General features: G+C 32.7%; 1 protein-coding gene across 1 annotated transcript; it reads right to left on the bottom strand.

The window, feature by feature from the left end:
- Positions 1 to 6,226: 6,226 nt before the first annotated feature.
- On the bottom strand, positions 6,227 to 9,499 carry LOC112460089 (general transcription factor 3C polypeptide 3-like). The gene is made up of 4 exons (XM_025024587.1): positions 9,045 to 9,499; positions 8,774 to 8,968; positions 6,761 to 8,652; positions 6,227 to 6,540 (listed from the first exon to the last, which is right to left on the bottom strand). Exons 1-4 carry the CDS (start codon positions 9,497 to 9,499, stop codon positions 6,260 to 6,262), a joined length of 2,823 nt encoding a protein of 940 aa, XP_024880355.1. The 3' UTR covers positions 6,227 to 6,259.
- Between the last annotated feature and the right edge of the window lie 10,821 nt (positions 9,500 to 20,320).

The raw sequence follows: 20,320 nt of genomic DNA, 5'->3' as shown, positions 1-20,320 counted from the left end.
ATTAATAAAAGATAAGTTTAAGGATCAACATATTAAATTCATAAATAATAATAATGAAAAGGAATCCTATGACATAATCTCTATGAAAAATATATACTAATTTCTGCTTAAATTATATGTACGTATATAGATAAATCGTTTAATATATATTTGGCACATAATATTAACAAAATGTGCACATTGTGATAGCTGCACAATTAAAATCACCTGTATAAATATCATAAATATCAATAGTGTCCAGTGCATTTTCATGTCGTCCCACACCGCCCACAAGATACAATTTGTCTTTCAAAAATACAGTAATCATATGTCTTCTTTCAACTGGCATACTAAAATATTTGTAAAAAATTTTAACAGATAACATTCTATGTATTCTATTACTTATCTACTTATTCTTATCATCTATCTAATTGTTAAGATATTTACTCTGCTTCAAGAATCCATTTCTTAGATATCAAAGAATAACGCCATACATTTTCGTTAAAAATTCCTGAGCCAATGCCATATTCTCCGCCACAAAGATATAAATCGTATCCTTTAAAAAAAAGATTACATAAAATAATAATTAAATAAATAAGACAATACTGTTTTACATAAGATAGAACAAGAAAGAAACAGACTGCATACTTCTGGCAGTGATTTGCATTCCTTCAAGAGAATTACCAGTCTTGGAACAACGTTCGATAATATCTGGAGGATATTCGAATGAAGTTAGCTCGAAAAAATCATTACCATCCCAGCAATGAATATATTGTTCACGGTTATTATGTTCACAAGATATAATACCGTGTAAAATTTTTGCTTCCTTATTCTCAATGATATTTAAAGGAACTGTAAAATCCTGCCAAAGACAATTAGAGATTTTATTATTCGTAGAATTGTAATGCATCAATGTATAACAAAATATAATAGCTTGATAAGAAAACAAAAATAGATATGTAAGTACATATATATATATATATATATATATACTGCCGTCGAAAAGTTTCCGGACAGGGGTATAATTCGGGAAAATTCTTAATAAAACTAATTATTATGAATAAATATTATTATGAATAAATTTTATTTAGTTGACAATTAGAAGTAACAAAAACTGAAAATCTCACGAATCAAAATCAATCCTTAGCTTAGAAATCACACTTTCTTTTCATCGAACCAACCTCCGTTGGTGGATATAGCACCTTTTGCATCAATCGCGGCATTCTTTCTACGAGTTTTTCCAAAACAGAATTTGGTATTTCACTCCATGCTTTCTGGAGGATCTCCCAAAGGTGCTCCTGAGAGGTGGGACAGACCGGATTAAGATCCGGAGATTGAGGGAGCCACACCATCATTTTGAGCACTCCGTTTTCCTCTTTTCGATGTAGATAGTTGGAACATAATTTAGAAGTGTGTGTGTGATTTCTAAGCTAAGGATTGATTTTGATTCGTGAGATTTTCAGTTTTTGTTACTTCTAATTGTCAACTAAATAAAATTTATTCATAATAATATTTATTCATAATAATTAGTTTTATTAAGAATTTTCCCGAATTATACCCCTGTCCGGAAACTTTTCGACGGCAGTGTATATATATATATATATATATATATATATATATATATGTATATACTTGGAGTTAAAAAATCATTTAATTTGAAATTTATTGGAGATATAGGCTTGTAGTTCTGTCTATTTTTAATATAGGAGAGTAATATATATTACTCTCAATGTTATTTTTAAATATATAATATATAGTCACTTTATGACGGTTATTCCACTCGCGTGTAACGTCAACCAAATAAGCATCTGTAGCTCTTATATTAATGTTTCCAATTAATTTTAGAATATCCTCCTTCCACAAGTCATAAATTGAATCGAGTGGCAGTTCACTGAAACGATCTAAGCAGACATCCAATGAAAGATCTCGTAGCACTTTAACATTTAATTTTTGTGCCAGTAACCAAATTTTAATCGCATATATTGGTAACATAAAGTGTCTCTCAAGCTTGTCGGTTATATCTTCTATTAATTTATCTGCTGCGAACAGAACGCTTAAATCCAACAGATTCGAAAGACGAATGAGCTCTTTTTCATCATATCTCGTCGCAGATGTAAATATTTTATAATGCTGAATCCAATAGATAAAATCCTATAAAATTATTATGACTCATCTATTTCGGTTGCACAATGAAGATTATTCATGCCGGTAAAACTCGATACAATTTCAATATACATTTGTTTATTAAAAACTTGGGTTTTATATTAAGATATTTGATATAATAAATTCGTTACACACAAAGAAAATCAATGTTTTGTACGCTCAAAGAGTGACTTTTTTCTGTGAACACAGCCAAAAATTAGAATCTTCTCACCTGCAGCATTTGCGAGGAAATGTGAGGATAATTGATAGTATGTTCCGTTTGGTCGTATTCTCGATAGTCCGCGGACCAGAGCGCAGCAAAATATAGACTCTTGTCCATCAGTTTTTGCTTCTGAACTTCGAATCGCTTCTCTTTAGAATCTTCTTTAAGAATCAACGTCACTGTTTCCATTGTCAAAACCGCACGTGTTATTAATTAAATATGCATTTAAATATGCTCGCCGATGTAAACGCAGGAACAATTAACTGTAAGATTTAGAATAGCGTCGGTTAGGTTGCGGAGTCGATGTACACAAAAATAAATAAGCGAGGATTATTGAAAGTTAGACTGGGTAGGGGAAGGTCTTCGCATTTTGGACAAAGGCAGAGATAAGGAATACAAACAGAGTTGAGTCACAGAGAGAAGTAGACATAGAATTTGAGATGGAGAAAGTAATATCTCCAGACCAAGAAGATCATCCAGCAATCACGGTAAAAGAATCGACACATAATTTTAATTCTTCATCTTTCATTTAATATCTTATTCGAACATGTATATTAGAAATGCAACAAAGTTTAAGTTTGCTTAAAATATATTTTAGATTGAAGTTATAGCTAACAATAAGACGTTATAGGTCGTGAGAAGGATGTCGAGAAACCTATTTAAAAAGGGATATTATTATTCTCTTGAGAATAACACAGACTGAATCAAATATACAGAATTCCATAAGATTGCCTCTTTTGCTATGTCGTGGCACTCGCAGCTGTATGGACGCAGTGCATGCTATCATTGGTCGTATGTTTGATTGCTTGGTAATTTCACTAGCAGCTAACGAGGCCTTAAACTGGCTGATTCCAATTATAATTATGGCAACTGACAAAGAGGATCAACCGATACTTTCTGGTGAAATTCAAATGAAATACACAGTGCCAGAATTACCGGTTACAGATACAATTACAATTAAATTTCACACTCCAGACCTGAGAAATATATTATCAGCGTACGAATGTTAACGTTTAGAATTATACAAAAACATCCAGTATTGTTTGTAGCACATATTTTATACCGCTATTTACTAATGTGCAGCATTATCGAAGATCGAAATAACAGAGTTAACATACTGCCGTGTCTCTTGATTATGAATACATAAAAATGTTTTATGAAGTTTTGCACAAGCAAATGTTAATGCTAGGAGGTTTGCAGTTAGGATTATGTACGCTGCATAGGATTAATCTGTCTGGAATAACAATAACGGAGAAAAGAATGAGTTTTTACATTATCTTTATTTTTTCTCATTTTATATCAAAATCGTCTTAGAATCTTATAAGTTGATAACACATTCATATAGTCGGTAATGTCTTTTTATTTTTAGATGAAAGTAATAAACATAGGAATTATGCATAATATATTGTTCAGCGACAAGGCTCTTGATATATTTCATACAGTGCATATTGATATATAAATCTTTTCTTATTTTAATGTCTTGTGATAATAACACATGGTTTAGACTGTATGTGTGTGTAAATACAGATAAATAAATGTCCTTCTTTATTGCTTATACATTAGTGGAATTTGTATCAATTACTTTATGAATGTAGATTAATGTAACAATTTAGCATTATATATTACATCGCAATTCGTGAATGGAAATTGACTCCAAAACACCACGTCTAATATACATATAAAAGAGTTTTCGATCCTTTATCCATATACAATCTACAGCAGCACATTGATGTGGGTCACTATCAGGATTTCCATCTGGAAGTACTAAAGAAAAGACATCATAAAGTTTGCCTTTTCTAGAATATAATCTTGTTTCACCTTGATTAAAAATCGTTAATTATTATATATTTAATGGATTTAAATATATCAAATAAATATTAGCAGAGACAAATTGATACCCAGCCTGAGATCAGTCTAACTCGATTTCCTGTTGGACATGGAACCATAACCCAGTTTTCAATAAAATCTTGCGGCAGATCTAGCATCCATTCTGACAGCATCATTCGACTAACTGTGGGCTCGTTTTTGTAAACCCTATAATACCACGAATGGTTTCCCTCTCCTATATTCTCGATTTTTGATTTAGAATACTCTTTCACTATACCACGTGCAGCATTAATTGTTTCATTCCTATGTCTGTAAGAGTTATAAAATAGCATATATTTGCGTAAAATAATAGAATAAAAAAAGGATAAAAAGGAAATTTAAAATGACATAAAAATAGATGGTGGAAAAAGCCAAATGGAAAATTAAATATAGTTTTTACGACATGTATAAAGTAATTTACAGCAATGATGGTTAAAAGCACAAATTTGAACGTTTGACTTCAATAGCTAAGAAAACAAAAATTAAATTAATATCATTGATTTTCATCTTATTATTATAAAATGTTTTTAATATCCTCGTTAAGTAACATTTTTTATTAACATTTATTAATAATTCTTTTTTAAACGTATACAGAATAATTATTTAATATTGTATATATCTCATCGCAAGTTATTAATTCTTTTGTATGGATTTCTATATTGCATATATCTATTATAGTTTCTTTATAAGATACAATTAACAGTAAAATATTTCTTTATGTGATCTGTTATACATACTTCTTCTGATGTTTCAATAATTGTTTGCGTTTTTTTTCTTGAGGTGTACTGTCCTCAGTTTCTAACTTAACATTATCTTTACTTATGCGGTTTTTGTAAAATTGCCTAGGGACAGCTTCCCTTGCATCACAATTGTTTTTGTTTTTGCTACTGTTGCCCATATCATCGTTTGCTAATTCCGTCATTTCCACACTATATTTATTAAATATCTGAAACAAAACAATAGCTTCTTGTTTTGACAGTTAATGTAAATAATGCTCTTTTCTTACCTGTATAACAGGAGATGACCGTCCGCGACTTCTCTGCATATACATATTTACTTCGTTTACTGTTTTCTCTATCGTACTTTATTCCGTTAAAGTTTCTCTGGAATATTTGTAAACTGCGTTGTAGTGAAATGCTGTACCAAGGATTCTAGAATATTTATCACAGTAGGTTGCGTCGGAAGTATGTACAAGCTGAAATAAATATCAGTGATATATTTGCATGATATTTGTTTTCGGGGAAAGATTAGTTTTTAACATAAATCACAATCCTTTGTGTAATTTTAATTCAAATATGAAAACTAAAAAAATGTCATAAGTCGAAGTTGTTCGGCTAAACTTCTATGAGGTGACGGCGAATTCTTGCAGATCGACAAACGTTGGTACGATCATGACGAAACGACGGAGCAACCTGTATCTTATCGCGATACATCGATGTCTCTTATATTGCAATATCAGGTCGATGAACGTTTGCAAAATTTGTTCTTTCTTTTTTATTTCAAGTGCCTTGGCAATACCTTCCAATGTATCACATAACTGTTTAAATTCAATCTTAGTCTTTAAATCAGTGGCCATTATTCTACAGAAAAATCTTTAAATCGACTGGATTTTAACCTGGTGTGCCTTAAAAGATGGAATTTCTTTTCGTCATCTTGAAAAAACAATTATATACTTTGTTATTACCATGTTGCATACATATAATCACATGTAGCGACAGCAAAGATGCACTTAAAAACGTAAATTGCTTAAAGTGAGACTGTTTCACAATCGGAGATGGCAGATGGGAGTTTGGATCCTCCGTCCTCCTTCGAAAGAAAAAAAATTGTACGATGAGCGAGTAAGATTAAACATAATACAAGTTGAAAAATAAACACATTCATGTTTTGTTAGAAAAAAAATGTTATATATCTTAGAAAATTTACAGCACTCTATACTTGACGCACGCACGCGCGCGCGCGTACATAAGTACATATACATATTAAATAAGCAGAAATTATATATAAAATATCGCATATTTTTGGACGACTCAAAGTATTTCAGTTTTGTATTCATATCGTGATGTCATTCTCGATACACGTTCTAGCAAGAAGATGGTTTTCGGATTGCAGATAGACGAGATGCAAATTGAAAGCTGCTTCCTTTCTCAGGTCCAAAAGATTCGCATGCTGTTTGACTAAATCTCCTGGATCTTCTTTCAGGACCAACTTGTAGAAGTGAATCGCAGACGGTATTAAACCAATTTGATGAAATGCCCGTGCCATATTGTAATAAGTTTCTTGTTGACTTTCTTTACCACGTAATTGCATATATTTCTTGAAGAAGGCTAGCGCTAAAAAGATAAAGATCAGAAGGAAAATTTTTGAAAAAATATATCTTACATTATTATACGTACTGTATAATATATATCATTACGTTAATATTACGTTAAATAAATGTACGCACGGCAAGAAAGAAAGAAGAACGTATGCTAAATGTTCTCCAAATATTATTGTGAGCGAGATATATGTTATATATGTACTACATATGTGTATATGTAGTATACCACGTACCTTGAATTACAAGCTGATTCTTCTTAGCCGACATCTTTTGACATGCCATTTGTAATTGCGTCACGCCTATTAACAACGCTAACAGTGCACTAGGTGCTACTTTAAAGAGAGACATATAGCCGTTTAGAGCATACTTGTAAGTTCCAGAAACGAGACAGTTGTTTGCGTGCATGATATGCAAATATGAAAACACGTCTCTTCCAAGTAATCGCATTATAAATCTGTTATGCCTCAAATCTTCTGCTCTTTGAATGATTATATTTAACAAGTTCCACGAGTTGGACCTTTGACAGACACGTACGAATTCTCGGACGATATTGTATCCGTAGAACGAATCCTTATTATGAATGCAAGAAATCAAGCACAGAAAGATGATATGAGAGTTCCTCTTTTTAAATCTCTTTGACGTCAGAGCGGTGAAACATAATCTTTGAAGAAAACCATACTTGTTTAATTTACACGCTAGTTTACACATTTGTAGGAAAAGTAGAAATTCATTTTTCTCGCTCGGTTTCGCATTAGCGATAAACGTCGGGGCGTTATCATCTTCCAACCTTTCCCCGCAAGACAAACGAAGAAGTTGCAGGCTATCGAGCCGTTGGCGAACACCCGTTGGGCGTGCCAATGCATTTAATTCGTCCTTCCTTCTTATATTAACGCAATGTCTTGAGAAGAGTAACATTCCTGAGGAAAAGTATTCCTCATATCTTCCAACTTTGAAAAGCAGTAGCGTTCTTTGATACAGAACATCAGGATCCAATGTATCGGATTCGGGATCTTGGTAGAGAACTTGTATCGCCTTATCGTAATGCTCCGACTTTTTATAAAGCTTGGCTAGAACTAATCGTGCGCCTAAATGCTGCGGCGATAACCTTCGGACGGCTTCGTAAGATTCTATGGCCTTATCTAAATTATTGCAACCAACCCAGCATTCCGCGTGCCTCAACCAAACTGCGGCCAAGCTAAAATTCGAACTTTTAACTAACGGATCCAATAAAACCATGGCACACTGAAATTCCTTTTTGCCCATCAATGCTTCCGCTACGTCTAAAAATAATTCTCCATTAATCTCTGGATTCCCGCGCAAGCAAAATTTAGGTAACAATTTCTCAACTATCGAAATATAATTAAATTCGATGAGAATTACGAGAAATTTGGCTTTCAATTCGACGTCCACATTATCCGGTACGTCGCAAGACTCTATTTCGTCACTATTTTGGTTTCTCGATGAAGCTAACGTAGCTTTTCCTTTCGCGTTACTACGTACTTCTTTCTTCTCGGACTTGGGATCGTTGGCCGTTGTCCCTTTTTCTCCCTCCTCTTTCTTCTTATATCGTATTTGAATATTTGTATACTTGACTAATATATGTAAACATCTCTCAAATTGCTTCAGCGCTATTAGCACATCAGTCATGATATTAACTTCATCTAATGTAGTGAGATGATCAGAACCTTTGGCAAATGTAGTAAAAATAGTGGTAAAAATATCCTCGACTGCTGCTAATTCATCGTTATTATACTTTTGCACAGTACGTTCGGCAAATTCCTTTGCGTATTTTATTATAGATTCACAATCTTCGGCTTCCAATTGATGAATCAGTTTTGTATATCCTCGCAAGTACGCTTTTTTATCTCCGATTTGTTTTTGGAGGCGCGCTCGCTCCTCGTATAAACTTATGTCCTTTGGACTGGCTTGAATTGCTTTAGAGTAACACATAATCGCTTGCTTCATATCGCCGCTTTTCTCTGACTTCTCAGCTAATCTTATCCACTGATCTACATTTTTCGGGCTAAGATACGCAGCGATTAAAGCAAATTGCAACGACTTCTCTTGATCACGTTCATATATCGTAGCTAACGTCCGAAACGGTCCTGCAGCGCTCGGTACTTGCCTAGAAGAATAATTGATGGAGAATGTTAATCAAGGCACTCACTCGAGCAGCTCGAGTACGTAAAAATTTTAACCAAGCGTATTACGCTATAATAACACGATAGAACCGTGAGAGAACTTACCTAATGATATCCAAGCACATTTTAGCCGCTAACTCCTTTTCTCCCTTTCCGTATCGTAAAATTGCCTCTCCCATAAATCTTTGCAAAACCAGCGGTAAATCACGCCTTTTCCTTTTCTGACGCCCGTTATTTGCTTTGTGCGGCTTTGGTTCCATGATCTTTTGTACAGCGACGTGATCGAATCCGATCGTCCTTCTAAAAATAGAATTAAATGTAATTTTCGCGAATTAACTGTCAAAATGATTGAAAGATCAAAGGCCTTTAGCCATACCTGGACGCATCGCTTTCTATCGTCTCCAGATCTATATCCTGATCCATCCTTGACGAATATTCGCTAAATGTTAACTCGCCGTTCAAGAACTGTTTTGTTAACCGATCTTCCTCGTCGGCAGTTAGCGACGTATCCTGATCTTCCGCATCCACGATATCCTTGTTGTAATTACACGACGGAGAGAATGCACGATTTGGAACAACGTCCGTCACCTCTTTTATTTGCAATACCTCTGCCTCGACAAACTCATTTATATCCATATCCATTGAGCTGATGGCACTTTCGTCCAGTTCTTCAATTATCACCGGTGCTACGCTACTACTATTCTTACTAATAGCGAGGCTGTCATCGGCAGTCGACTTTTCACGTTCCACTTCCATCGCAGTTTTTTTAACCACGTCCACGTCCACGTCCACGCTGATGCTGATGTTTCCTTTGCTCGCATTACACTCCATAATGCGTGTAAATACGCTTCGCCGGTTTTTATGCCTATGTTATATGTAAGACATTTCTAATATTTTATAAGTAAATTTTGAAAATACCTACATTCAACCGTAACGTTATCGCGTTGACTTTGCTATCACTACATACCGTCCCGATACCATACACCTATCATAAAGATTCGCTTAGATAAAACGAATGTACATATGTACATTGCCGATATTTACTTGCCGTAAAATTTCTCTACAGGAAAAATGTGCGAAAAAAATAGAAAAAATTATACGTGATCAATCGATCAATCGCCAAATGAGAAGACCGGCCGGTCTTTTAGAAAGTTCTGCGAAATTGCGAAATCGGTAAGCCAGGTTAGCCACAGGTCACAGTTAGCCACAAAGCATAAACCATCTTCTTCTTCTTCTTATTTTTTATGGGCTCCTGCCGCTTTTCAGTGGACAGTACGGCCAGATTTGCCACTGTTTGTTTAACAAAGCTTGACTCACTGATTGCGTAGCAAAGTCTGAGTGGAAATTACTGGAAGTCTGAGTAGAAATTGTAATTGCATCAGCAATCTTTAAAAATTTATTCAGAAGTATTCAGAACAAAACACGTCCGAACAGGTCCACAACTCAAGCGCGACTGCTAGCTGCTATGGACCAATCAATTTTCTTATGCTTACGCATTATGCGTTGTGCAAAAGTGTGTGTCCAGGCCCTTTTCTTCTTCTTTTTCTTCCTATGGGCGCGTTTAGCAGACCAAGCGGCTGAGTAGCAGTCGAACGTGATTGGCTCTTACTTTTAGAACCAACCAATCAACGCAGAGTGTAAACCGAAAACGCTATAGTAACGTTAGAAAGAGAAAATGATCACGCCAGTGTCGGAAGACATACCGCGCGAGCTGGTGGCGCTGGCGTTCTTGTGAGAGGAACCCGGACAAGCAGCCGTCAAAAACGCAGGTTTGTCTATTGGTCTAGCACTTGTTATCTAAATAAGCAGAAATGTGTATATTGTGGTATATACTCTCTAATTTCTTCTGTTTACAATAAACCTTACTTTTATAAACTTTACAAATATTTGTGTTTTAATATTTAATCTTAAAATTAAAACAATTTACCCCGTGTGTTGTAACAACCAGCCCCTGGTGTGGGATAAAAAGTTACATGTCTATTTTTTCAGAATTTTTTAATGTATATAATTTTTAATGAGCGGTTAGATAAAATTATTATTAAATTTAAATCCCGATTAGTTACTGAATCTAGCAAGCCTAGATTCATTTATAAGAACAACATAATCAAAGAGTTGAGACACTTTATAGAAAAAATGTCACAACCAGCCCCGGTCTCCCCTACTAGTTTTCTGGACTTTTAGATTTATCTCTCTCTTTTTCTTTCTCTCTCACAAATAAATCGAATTATTAAATATTTAACAATGAGTTACATAAATCAAATATAATCCAAGTCTGTTGCGTGTAAGTTAGCTGGATTAAGTAGATTAAAAAATCTTCTGGCTTAAAGATCAAAGAACGAAATTTTCTTGGATCTCGAATAAGAATACTATGCAAATGTAACATAATTGAGTCAGGTTTCTTAGCATTTGTACATAAAATAATAATACAGATAATTTAACATATATTATATTAGCTATGCATGCAAGTACAAATATGAATTGAATGCAGTAAATAGTAAAATTTTTTTTGTTGACACGTAGATAGGTAAGGTCTTTATTAAACTGCAGTCTTCTACATTGCATAATGTGTAATGTGTGTGGTAGTTTTTAAAACTATTTTATTTCGGTCAATATCTGTAAAATAATATACTAATGTGAACATTTCTTGGATTTCTATTTAGATTTATCTCTCTTTTCCTCATGCTCTCTCACAGATATATCAAATATCATTAATTATTTAATTAATGAATTACACTGCAAATATGATTCACGTTTGTTGTGTGCAAGTGAGCTGGATGAAGTAGATTAAAAAACCTTCTACCTAGGATAACTACATAAGTGATGTAAAGCTTATACAATTATTAAGTTTATTATTTGTAATAACTCGAATAATATGACAATCAATATATAGAATATCACGATAAATAAAAATAAAGTACACATATTCATTGGAACATAAGTATTATACTCTTCGTTTCTTGTAATGTTTCTGCAACATTTACTACATTTTCTGGATTTTTATTTGACCTTTTTCTTCCTCTTTTTCTATGATAGATATATCGAATCATTGAATATTTAATCAATGAGTTATATAAATCAAATATGATCCAAGTTCATCGTTGTGTGAAAGTGAGCTGGATGAAGTAGATTAAGATTAAAAAATACTTTAATTGAGTTTTTGCTGGTAAAGCACAAGGAACGGAACTTTTTTGGATCTTGAATAGAAATACTATGCAAGTGTAACGTCTTGTTGCGTATTATGTGATCTGCATATAATAATCCAGCTGGTCACTCGCCAAGGAATGGCTCGCGAAAAAATGGAGTTAGAAAGAAGGATCCATTTATATTTCTCTTCTTTTCTTTATGGATTGATTTAAAAAAGGTCTTTATTATATTATTACAACCTTCACGTTGCATGTATCTGTGACAACTTTTAAAACCATTTTATCTTGGTCAACAACATCTGCAATACATATTATATAATGTAAACTTTAAGTTACTTTCACACCTACTAAGTGGATAAATTTTAATATTTACCAATGTAACATGACACAGTTTGAAGAGCCAGTATTGGTATATTAGTTGGGATACACTGTAATTCACAAATATCTCTCAAACATATCTGTTTCCATACTTCCTTATCAGGACAATAGATATAAGTAAAAGCCAATTTACATATAATTAACGTATCTTTAAGAATGAAATGTTTAAAAGAACTGGTTACTACATTAGGTAACCCCACACTTAATGATCTGTATATATCTATGTATTATTTAAATACAAAAAAAAATTAATTAATAAAACATATTTTAATCCATAAAAGATAATTTCAAGAATTAATATTGAGTTATCATACGTAATACGTATATAATACATGGTTGAATTCACGACGTATTATACTATGTATAATACATGCTGGGGGTCTATTTTGTAGCTCTTTAACGACAGTTTCGTTATTGTTATATTTGCGTTGCGTAGATATTATATATATATATATATATATATATATATATATATATATATATATATATATGTATATACGCAACGACAATATAACGATAACGAAACTGTCGTTAAGAGTTACAGAAACCTACAGGAAACCACGTATAATATCGTATAGTATATCAAGTATAATACTTACTCCATCTAAATATCATACCATCAGAATTTGCGTGTAGATCCGAGGGCAAATTATTTAAAAAGGAGTAGGTATAGTTAGGTACCTTTGCACCTGAAGTCCATTTGTATTTTTTAAATACAAAAGCAAAAATTAATATAACAAAATAATGTTTTAATCGGTGAAAGATATATATATAGTTAGGTAAGTCGTTACATGTATACTTTGCACATAATATTATCGAGATGCGCATTATGTAGCTGTATATGTAGCTGCATAATTAAAATTACCTGTATAAATATCATAGATATCAACAGTCATCAGTACTTCTTCAATATTATGTCCCACACCTCCCACAAGATACAATTTGTCTTTCAAAAACACAGTAATCATATGTCTTCTCTCAACTTACTAAAACATTTGTAAACATTGTTTTAACAAATAATGTACAATTTATTCTATTATTTATATTTATTACTCTTATTATTCATCTAATCATTAAAGGCCGGTATTCATAGTCTTCAAGATTGTCTTAAGTAATGTCTTAAGACGCTAATACGGCTCTGTGATTGGTTCATGACATCTTAAGATTGAACTTAAGACGGTCTTAAATAACTATGAATACCGGCCTAAGATATTTACACTGTCTCAAGAATCCATTTCTTAGATATCAAAGAATAACGCTATATATTTTTGCTAAATATTCCTGAACCAATACCATATTCTCCGCAACAGAGATATAAATCGTATCCTTAAAAAAAGATCACATAAAATAATAATTAAGTAAATAAGCTAATATTGTTTTAGATAAGACGGAATAAAAGCCTATGCATACTTCTGGCAGTGATCTGCATTCCTACAAGAGATTTACCAGTGCTGGAACTATGTTCGATAATATCTGGAGGATGCTCGAATGAGGTCAGTTCAAAAAAATCATTCCCATCCCAGCAATGAATAAATTCTTCAAGGTTATCGTTTTTACAAGATATAATACCCTGTAAAATTTTTGCTTCCTTATTCTTTAAGATATCGAAAATTGCTTTCTTTTTCAATACAATAATATCGAAAGAAGCTGTAAAACTCTGGAAGAGAAAAGAGATTTTATTATTTATATATTAGAATTGTAATGCATTAATCATTAATAGACTTAATAGAATATAATAGTATGGTAAGAGACACACACACACACACACACACACACGCAAAATAAATATGTGGGGGATATACAATATATACATATGATTTGTAATTAGAAACCCATTTTAATTAAAGTATAATGAAGGTAGAGAGGAGTCCAGCCGAAAATTCGATTTTGGTTTCGGTTTCAACCGAAATTGAAAAGAAATTTCGGCGGCGTAGCCAAAACTGTTTTTATTTTCCACAAATTTTTTAAAGACTTGTTTAAAAAATATTTCATTGAAATATTTTTATTGAAATAATATAATTGTGATACTTTTTTTTATTATTATTAAAATAATATGATTGTGATATGATTGTGATATGCCGGACAGTATACATATAGGGGAGATCACGACCGTGTGTCTACAATTTACACTTTTTTAAAGTTTACTAAAAAAAATTAATAAAGATATATGGCTGAACATTTTGGCGTAACCTTTCAAGTTTTTTATTAAAAAAAGATGTAATTAGAACTGTTCATCTTCTAACATTTTAAAGAGAAAAATTTTCTAAGTGAGCAAGTCAAGTCCAGACAGACGGCTCCGTATGAGGGGCTATCTGGCCACATTTGATGGGCTATCTATCCACATAATATAAAACATATTATTCATATTAATTTTTATATTAATTTATAATATTATTTATTATTAATAAATATTATTTATTATTAATAAATAATATTGAAAAAACTGCCTAGTCGAAAGAATCAGAGCAGTAATAGGCGTTTTATGTAGATTTTATGATAGGATTCCTGCGTAGAACTGATTTTTCTTTATATCAACGGTGGCATCAAAGTAATTTTGAATTCGTTGCAAAATTAATGTGGTGAGTTTACTAAATTTCTTTTGTCCTCTTTAATTCTTTAATCCTTTTTTTGCATTTGAGGCCTTTACTTTTTCTTCAGCAGCGTTTGAAATAGAAAATATCATATACTAAATAATTTAAGACAAATTTATATATTTACTTGACATATAGATTTTTTAAATAAAAATTTGGTGATGATTCTTGAACCGCAAGATCAAGTAGCTGCTCGTAGGTCACTTTTTTACAGTAGCGACTGAGAGTTCGAACATTTATTCCAAATTCTAACGCTGTTTTTATGAAAAAATTCTCGCTCGATTTTTATTAAACTACACGGAGAAAATTTTATAGTAAATATTACTATGGTGTCGCACTAGCTGCGGACCATCGAGGAATTTTAAGTTAAATTACTATGTTTATGGTAAAAATTACGTTATTTAATCGTTTTTAAAACAATAATTATAGTATTTTCACTTAAAATTCCTCGATGGTCCGCAGCTAGTGCGACACCATAGTAATATTTACTATAAAATTTTTTCCGTGTATTGTCGCAACCAATTCTTCGATCGCCAAAAAATGTTAATAATAGTTTTCGCTTTTTTTTGTAACGCGTATAGTGTCTGTGAAAAGCATCGCAATAGAACAAAAGCTATAACTCAATCTCTTAAGCTGGGTACTCACTATAGGGCCGTGCAACGTGCAACGCAACGGTTGCTGCGACTAATGAGTACATACGTCTTATTCCGGAATGAACACATTGTGTCAAAATTGCAGTAACCGTTGTTGCAATTGCGTTGCACGTTGCATTGTCCTAGTGAGCATGCGGCTTTATGTAGAGCCTTTTTCAATTATTTGTTGGAATGGTAGAGATATCTAATCCTTTAACATCTGAGATGGCAGTACTGTGGATACATAGTCCTCGCAGACAGATAGCCCCGGTCTCCCGTGTAATATTGCAGACTGCATGGGATGGGATAACAAAATTATAATAGTAAAATTGTGATAATATGTGTAATTATTCTTCTAATAACTTAATTATATTTATTTAAGAAAAGTATAATATACAGAGTGTTACAGGTCAGATCAATAAAGTTTCAGGGTTTTATAGGAAATTGAATTTGGAACAAAAATGTTTTTATAAACATAGATTCAAAAAAGCTTCGTTAAAAAGTTATAGATAATAAACTTTAAAAAAAATTACGTTTTTTAAAAAGATTTAAAGAAATAAGCTAGCTACTAATTGTTATACTCTAAAACGAATGCTACAAACGTATAAATGTTTACACTTTACACAAAGATCATCGGAAGGTGGCTTTTTTTAAGTTTCTGTTTTTTTCATGGTTTCCAGCTTATTGTGTTTTGAATGCCTTATCAGAATTGAGTAGTCCGTAAATCGCAATTCATAAAAAAATTAAAAATTTTACTATTTGTTAATAAATGTGGTATCTATATGTCTATACAAATTAAAAGTAATTGACCGTCCCGAACGTAAGATAATTGATATAAAAAATTGCATTTTTTCCATGTATTGCATGCACAAAACATACGAAAATCTTGTATTTTGAATTTTAATAATTAGAACAAATTTTAAGAAAGTGATGAAAAACGGATATACAGTAAAAAAACACTTTAGGAATACTAGTAAAAAAAACCGAAATTATTGACCGTTTAGATTTAGAAATACAATAATAAATAGACCTCGATTTTCGCGATTATTTGAAAAAATAGTCTTTTGTTTTGTGTGTGAAGGACAGAACTATCCAAAAATTTTCAGCCTGCAATGTAACCGCAAATAGATAGAAGTTTTCACGTCGATTTAGAGTATAAAGCTTTGGATTGTAAGGTCTACGGACTAACATATACTTTAAATGAAATTGAGGTATAATTTAGTTTGTTATTTAATAATTAATCATTTGTTTTATTTCATTACTTTTTTGTAATAATTAAAGGGTTTTGTGTGTGAAGGGGTTATTTTTCAAAATTATCAAAAAAAGTGATTTTTCTCGAGGTTTATTCGATTTTTGAACTGTAACTTTTTAACGATGCGTTTCCGCCGGACCTATATGCTTATGGAAACTTTTTTTCAAAATCAATTTCTTATAAGACCTTGAAGTATTATTGACCTAATCTGGAACACCCTGTATAATTAGTATACATGTGCGCGCGTATAAATATAGTCTTTCTAAAATTTCCATGAAAGTTTCGGTTTTCGGTTTCGATTTCGGCCGAAATTGATACATAACCGAATATTCGTTTCCGATTTCGACCGAGAATAAAAAATATTTTTTTTGTCCGAATTTGGAATATAATTGGAGATAAAGGGCTATAGTTCTTGTATTATTTCTAAAATTATATAACTCTAAATGTTATTTTTTAACATAACATTTGATCTAAACAAGATTTAAATGTTATTTTTGAATATAATATACTCACCTGATGATAGTCCATCCACTTTTGTGTAATATCAAGCAAATGAGACTTTGTAGCTCTTACATTAACGTTTCCAATTAACTTCAGGAAATGTTTCTCCAACAACTCATAAATTGAATTGTGTGCCGCAGTTCAAGGAAACGATCTAAGCAAACAGCCAAAGAAAGATCTCGTAGCACGTTAAGGGGATGCTGGAGACAGGTCTGTTTTACCACGAAATTTTCAGACACACAAATCTTTTGATTGATTTCACCGAATTAAAAATTTTTTGTCCAGAATTAAAGTATGAACGATAACGAAGACGGCAGGCACCACTTGCGTATGAAAAACGAAAAAAAATTAGAAAATTACATTTTTATTTTCGATTCTGCTGTCGACTCATGACAACATTTGCTGCAGATAAAAGTTTTAGACTGTGTACGTATACAAAAACCTTGCAGCCGTCACGGAAATACAATAAAGAAGAATCCTGTGTTTGCAGAAATGAGCTGCGAGCTTTAGTATAAGAGAAAAGTATGTTAGAAAATTTCATATGCACATGTTACGCGTCTCCCCGAATTCAGCCAAAAACTCTGCGCTCTGTATGTATGTGTAAGAATCGGTGAGCACTTCTTTATCGACGCTGGTCGAGTTTGCCTGCGCTCTGTATGTATATGTAAGAATCGGTGAGCACTTCTTTATCGACGCTGATCGAGTTCGCCCGCGACTCCAGCATCCCCTTAATATTCAATTCTTGTGCCAATAACCAAATTTCAATAGCATATTTTGGCGACATAAAACGTCTTTCAAGCCTGTCGGTTATATCGTCTTTTAATTTATCTGCTGTAAATAGAACGCTTAATTCCAACAGGCTCAAGAGACAATCAAGCTCTTTAAAATCATAACTTAATTTTTGCAGATGTAAATGTAATTTTGTCGTTATGAATCCAATCAATGAAATCCTACAAAATTATTATGTGTTTATTTCATAATGAAATGATATGCCGATAAATCTCGGTGTAATTTCTATATACATTTGTCTATTAAAAACAATAAGCATTTTGTGAAAAATTTTGGTATAACAAATCTTTTGCACAAGAAAAAAAAACCTTTTTTGTGTATGCTCGAAAAGCGATTTCTTTTCTGTGAACATATAAACAAGAATTAAAATCTGCTCACTTGGAACAAAATCGGGGAAATGTCATAGTTGATAACATGTTTTGTCTGTTCATATTCTAGAAAGTTCGCGGACCAAAGCGCAGCAAAATACTGACATTTGTCCATCAATTTTTGCTTTTCAACCACGAATCGCTTCTCTTTGAGAATCAATGTCACAGTTTCACGCGGTTTCCCGCTTTCATATAGCTGCGTTATTTTCCATTCTAAAACAGTACGTATTATCAATGCGATAAATGTGCATTCAAACATGCTCTCTGAAACGCAGTAACAATTGCACTATATACTTACTTTTATTCAAACGTCTTTCATCTACTTACATATATGGCATCGTAGCACCACGTGCTCAACTACTGACGCTACTCTCTCGACTCTTGGCTCCTGCACACTTGCACACAGAATGTCAGAATGCGTAAACACTTGCTACGCGGCAAGAAGGGACGTGGGTAGCCCATGGACATAGAGCGTGAACTGCGCTCAGGTATAGAAAAATATGACCGGTGATTCACCGGTCGAAATAAAGAAATAGTGACTGGTCGAGGTCAAGCTCTTTTCCTACCCTGTAGCGTATTAACCTTTACTTCGTTCTCTCTTTGTTTAAATTCTACTGGATACTTTTTGAAGGGTTTCATGTAGGGAATTAGGGATCGCGTAATAGTTCATACTATATGTCGATAGCTAATTAACGTGTATTTTTGGGGGAAAAAACCAAAAACCAAAAATTTTATTGGCTACTGCGGCGTTTCTTGCCGCTTCAACAAGTGTTTCCGTTTCCTGTGTTCAATATTATACTGCAATTATACTGCAAAGCAATTAAAGCATTGAAATTTAGTGAGCTGAGAGCTTATGAAGTGAGAGAAGGGGGGGGATGGATCTCTTCATTGAAAAGGATATTTCATCCTATAGATGACATCAAATGGATTTAATTTATCAGTGCTATTATATAATATTATAATTGAAACCATTGATTTTATTTGTGCATTATGAATCGAACATTTTTAAACACTTTTTTTAAACATTTAATGTAATAAAAAAACAATTCACATTTTTATTATTTTCTAGTATAATATTTAACCCTTAGCTGGCACTGTGGGGTATTAAACGCCGCATATGCAGTCTATAGTTCAGCTCTAATTTAAGCCCCCCCTGTAGTACAAAAAAAGTACTAAAAGATGGAAGAGTTAAAATATAAAAGTTATGAATTTTTTAGTGAAAGCATTTTTTCGTTTTCTTTTACGTTCTCCAATTTTTTTCATACTTAATACCTATTACATTTTATCAAAATAACCTATGACATTTGTTAAAACAACATTCAAAGATTATCTTGGAATTTTTTTAAGTAAAAAAAATCAATAGCTTCTTCGCAGCAAGCATTTTAGTGGTAGGGTTTGAAACGGCCCCTGTGTGCCAGCTGTACGATTTTGGTGAAATGTGCCAGCTAAAGGTTAAATCGATAAATAAAATAATAAAGGAATATTATTTTAAAACTCTGACGCCGTTTTTGTTATTAAATGTTAAATAAGATATATATTTTTTTCACTCAGTTAGTCAAACATAAAGGAACACACAGAATCAAAACCATCATAGATATGTGTTTGTGCGCGAACGGAGGGAGGAAAGAAAATCGAAAAAATGTCAGAGTCTTATATGTATGTTCTAGAATTTACTGTTAACAATGATCACGAGTCTGTGTTTTAAAATTTGTTTTTAATACACTAATTTTTTACACTATGCATATAGTCATTTTATTCTTCCGCGAGCAACGGAGTGAAGTCGCGATTCCGCGAGCCGCGGAACGCGGCGCGGTGCGAACGAGAAATCTCGAACGGCGGCGATTGAAAGAGAATTCTCGCGATCGGAGATGATTCTCGTTGTCAGTTTCACTACCGCAATTTTGAGATCCGAATTTGGAAAAACAGAAGAAAATAGCCACCTCCTTTGTCGTGATTTTAGTCTTTATTATAGAAATTTATAACTATTACACAATGTCA

This window comes from Temnothorax curvispinosus, unplaced genomic scaffold, assembly GCF_003070985.1.
Source record: "Temnothorax curvispinosus isolate PA1 unplaced genomic scaffold, ASM307098v1 QBEX01010309.1, whole genome shotgun sequence".
Taxonomy (NCBI): domain Eukaryota; kingdom Metazoa; phylum Arthropoda; class Insecta; order Hymenoptera; family Formicidae; genus Temnothorax; species Temnothorax curvispinosus.
This window is presented reverse-complemented; position numbering and strand designations above follow the sequence as displayed.